Source organism: Solanum stenotomum, chromosome 2 (genome assembly GCF_019186545.1).
Source record: "Solanum stenotomum isolate F172 chromosome 2, ASM1918654v1, whole genome shotgun sequence".
In the NCBI taxonomy this organism is placed as follows: Eukaryota; Viridiplantae; Streptophyta; class Magnoliopsida; order Solanales; family Solanaceae; genus Solanum; species Solanum stenotomum.
The window spans coordinates 33,600,903-33,605,500 of record NC_064283.1 but is presented as its reverse complement, the minus strand read 5'-3'; the positions used below and the strand labels follow the sequence as shown (position 1 = coordinate 33,605,500).

Genomic DNA, 4,598 nt, shown 5'->3' with positions numbered 1-4,598 from the left:
TCAAGGTTCATCATTTAAGACAAGAAAGGGCCACCAACATTAGGTCTACCGCTTTAAGGTTTATCATCACATTAGTTTCTAGACTCACTATAAAGGGCTACCAACATTAGGTCTACCGGTTCATGTCATAGCCTAGAATACTTTATTATTCGTTTAGGAAAGGGCTACCAACATTAGGTCTACTGATTCTATATTATTATTACATTCATTAGTCATTTATGAAAGGGCTACCAATATTAGGTCTATCGATTCTATGATCATTTAGTCAATACACATTCATCATACAAGAAAAGGATGCCTTAGCCTACCAATTCAAGATACTTCATTCAATATCACATTCATCAATAAAAGAAAAAGATGCCTTAGCCTACCAATTCAAGATACAATATTCACATTACTTTCATTCATTCAAGAAAAGGATGCATAAGCCTACCAATTCAAGATATACATCATATAGAAGAAAACCCTTCACATTCTATCATCATCATTCATGAGTGTTAATGGAGAATATGCTTTCAATCGTAACACTATTTCATTCTAAACCTGATCATAACAGTTTCAATGAGAACACACATATATACTTCACATCACATTCGTACATAAATCCTTCTTGAACTTACCTTTCAAGGATATAAACCAACATCAACCCGTAAATCTAAGATACTACAATAGATAAGGAAATTGACATGATCAATAACTAATTCAATATAAACATAAAAAATTCAACATACTTTCATGATCAATCAATTCTCAATCACAATTCACAACTTAAGAATTTGGGGGAAAACATGGATTCAAGGAACAAATAATATTAATTTATCTTTAAATGAACAATTAATTCATAATTCAATGCAATGAAACCTTTGGAAAACGTTTAGAATCAAACCCATGCTAAGATTGAAAACTAGGGTCTTTGGGGAAACATTGGAGATTTGTAATAACTTTTGAAATTGGCTCCTTGAAATAAACTAAGTCAAGGATGAAGACTACCATACATTTTTAGGAAGAACTCCACGAAAATCACTTGAAAAGGTTGAAAACTTGACCTTCAAAGCTTGTTTCCTTCACCTCTTATGGAGGTTTCTAGAGAGAGAACTTTTGAGAAGAGAGAGGAGGTTTGTATTTTGGGTTTTGATATAATGAGTTGTAAATGTGTTTTAATACTTTAAAAGCCCTTAAAATATCTTAATAAACCAATAATAACCGTCCATATATTAACTAACCAAAAGAGGAATTTACTAAACCACCCTTACCTTTGCCGAGTTTGACAGCAAACATATGTGCCATCCACGAAACTCCACCCATGGACCGTGGGTGTGTCCACAGAACTTGTTGTCACTTTGTGGTTCGTGGTTGCAACATGGTTTTAGGGGCCTTGACCTACAGAGGCCATCCATGGGGGGTGGATGGACCTACGGGGCGTAGGTCCCTATCCGTAGGCATCCCAAATTTCCAACTTTTTGATTTTCTTGGGGTCTTGGGGTTTAGGCTTAGGTTCCTCCTCAAGGACCCCTTGGGTGGTCCTTAGGGAGTCGTACCTTGACGTTTAACCCCCAAACCTCTCAACCTAAGCTTGAGATAACATTATTCAACAAGCAACCCCTTAACAAATCAAAGACACACTAGTTAGGCTCTAGTTTCACTTATTCATTTTACGGGTCGTTACATTATCCCCCACTTGGGAACATTCATCCTCGAATGATACTTTAAACACATTAAGGGGTTAAAGACTCAAGACTAGCATCCCATAATGCATGAAACATCATAAACAATGCACAAAACTAGGAGGAAACATCAACTCCATATCAATAAGCTCAATGCAACACAAGAAGGTAGGAACATCATCTATAAACTCATTATGCATCATCACTTCAACATTTCTTATTTCATTGGAGGAATTACCTTCTCCAACTCATATCATGCTCATCATAACATCATTAATCACATTAGGCAATTTCTTCATAAAGGCACATTTAGGCATGTTCAACAATTCAACCTAATGAAGCATATAGACAACTCATACTAAATGGATATCAACATGAGGAATATAATTCATCAAAACTCAATTTCTCATTTCAATATAAACTCATCAAGAACATGCATAACATAAGGAGACTATGGAAACACATATTGACACATGACTCCAAAACATGAAATAAGCTACAAGGAACCCTTGGTATCAAGCTTGAATAAGAATAGGAGGAAAGAGATAAGGATATCAAAACTCTCAACAACCTTACTATTCAACATACTATCCCCGCTTAGGAGTAAGCCCAAGTAAGGCTAACATGAAAACAACATGAGGACCTCAATACAACATTCACAACTATAAGGAACTATCACTTACCGGTGCCTTCATCCGGATTAGCTCCTTTGTCCTTGTTAGCTTAAAGCACATAAAAATGGTTTCTCTTTGGAGCATTAGGATCCGGCCCATCAAGAGAAGCTTGTTTGGCCTCCCTTCCTTTGGCCGTAAGAGTAGGGCAATCTTTCACTTGGTCATCATTCTTTCCACAGCCATAACACCCACTGGTACTGTCTAGGCACTTTCCATGATGCTTCTTTCCATAATTGTGACAAGTGGGTTTAGCAAATAGAGTCCCACCACCTCTCTCTTGGTTAACCTTAGGAGTTCTTGAAGACTCTTGGTTTGGAGGTCTCTTCTTGAACCTAGGTTGACCTTGATCATCGGACCTAAACCTCTTCAACTCCCTATTTTTCCTCTTAAGTTTGGACTCCTCAATAGATTGAGCATACACCATAAGCCTAGAAATGTTCATGTCATCATGGAGCATCGCCGTACGACACTCTTCCTCAACTAGGTCGGATATACAAGTAACAAATATACTTATCTTATCCCTAGGGTTGGACACCAAAGATGGAGCATACTTAGACAATAGGGTAAATTTCAAGGAATACTCCTCTACACTCATGCTACCTTGACTAATGTTGTAAATTTGTCCACCTTAACCTCCCTCTTCTCATGGGGAAAGTACCTAACAAGGAATGCTTTCTTAAACTCCTCCCATTCTATAGGACCCGCTCTACCAGCCTATTGCTTTTCCATTTAGTGAACCAAACTTGGGCAACATCCTTCAATTGGTAAGAAGCTAGTTTCACTTTTTCTCTAGAAGTCACCCCCATAGCATTGACTATCTTATACAGCTTATCCAAAAACTCTTGGGGATCTTCTCCCACCTTGGAACTAAGAAATACCAGAGGATTCATCCTCACAAAGTCCCTCAACCTAGTAGCCATAGTATTCTTAAGAGAATTCACTCTAGGCCCCATATCCCGATTAACTTGGGACGTCATGGCTTGGGCTAAGGTTAGAAAAGCCGATCTAATCTCTTAATTGCTCATGGTCGGAGCTTCAACCGTAACTTGGTTGCCTTGAAGAACTTTATCACCTTGAGGACTTTGAGGATATTGGGGAGGAACTCCTTCATTCACAATCTCCTCTTCCACTCTCCTTGCGGTAGTCCTTCTTGTATTCATATCCTATAAATAGAAGAGAAGGATTAGGAAAAAGACATTTATAGAGCTAGACTCTATGGCACGACATCAAGAATAATGAAACAAGTGTAACTTCCTAACGTCCTATAGCCTCTCACTCATATATGTGTCGCACTCACACCAATGAACAAGACTCTACTAGACGTGGTTTGTGAGACATCAATCTTAAAAACCATTCGCATAACCTTATGCTATGATACCATGTTTGTCACGACCCAAGTGTATACCCTAGATGCGACACAACGTACAATACTACGAAAAGTCTCATACAAGCCTCATAGCATTCATAACATTCGATATAAGGAAAATGGTACAGAATCAAAACTCATTTAAATCCATACAATCAAAACTTTATTTAAAACAACAGAAGTCTATTGTCTTAAATGGCCATCTAAAAATAATATCCAAAACAAAAGTAGGGTCATAACCCTTTACAATCAAAAGTCTAACAACAGTCTTTTACATGAAAGTTATGAAACATCAAGTACTTGTCCTCGATATATGAGGACATACCACTTAGTCTTGGAGAATCTCAAATCCAAGCCCTTGAACTAGAGAGAAAATCAACTCACTTGCCGGAACCTACACTAGTAGTAAAATAAGAGGAATATGGTTTAGCACAATTAAGTACCAAGTATGATAGCCATGCAAAAATATGCTTAAAACATACATTTTGTTTGAAAGTCATGATTTATGCCAATTTGAGAAAACTTCATGAACATAAGAATAAGAGGCATAATATGCAACCATAACCAACATACAAGTCATTTCTTCACATTTGAACAAAATCAACATACATGACATTTTATTAAATTAAGCTTTCACCTCAAGTAACCCCAAGCCATACCTTGTGCAATGTATGAATAGCGTCCCATACCACCATCCACACTAGATACCACATTAGGCCACCAAAAGTGAACTTACCATTCATCCTTTCCATCTTCATACAATACTCATACATAAGAGACATAAACATTACTTAAGGAATGATAAGAAATAACTCATAATACAATCCAAGTGTACCGTGCATCATTACATTAGGCATATAAGAGTCAACATTCTTCATTAACTTCATTTGGAGC

The 4,598-nt window shown here is 37.2% G+C and overlaps 1 protein-coding gene across 1 annotated transcript; it reads right to left on the bottom strand.

The window, feature by feature from the left end:
• Positions 1–2,387: 2,387 nt before the first annotated feature.
• LOC125855918 (uncharacterized) lies at positions 2,388–3,291 on the bottom strand. The gene is made up of 2 exons (XM_049535566.1): positions 3,049–3,291; positions 2,388–2,738 (listed from the first exon to the last, which is right to left on the bottom strand). Exons 1-2 carry the CDS (start codon positions 3,289–3,291, stop codon positions 2,388–2,390), a joined length of 594 nt encoding a protein of 197 aa, XP_049391523.1.
• Positions 3,292–4,598: the final 1,307 nt, after the last annotated feature.

Excerpts from the sequence above, each read along its gene's own strand:
- LOC125855918 (XM_049535566.1), bottom strand. The coding sequence starts at position 3,291 with ATGGGGCCTAGAGTGAATTCTCTTAAGAATACTATGGCTACTAGGTTG. Across the intron at positions 2,739-3,048 it reads AATGGAAAAGCAATAGGCTG|GAGTCCAAACTTAAGAGGAA; the intron begins GTAGAGCGGGTC and ends CAATCTATTGAG.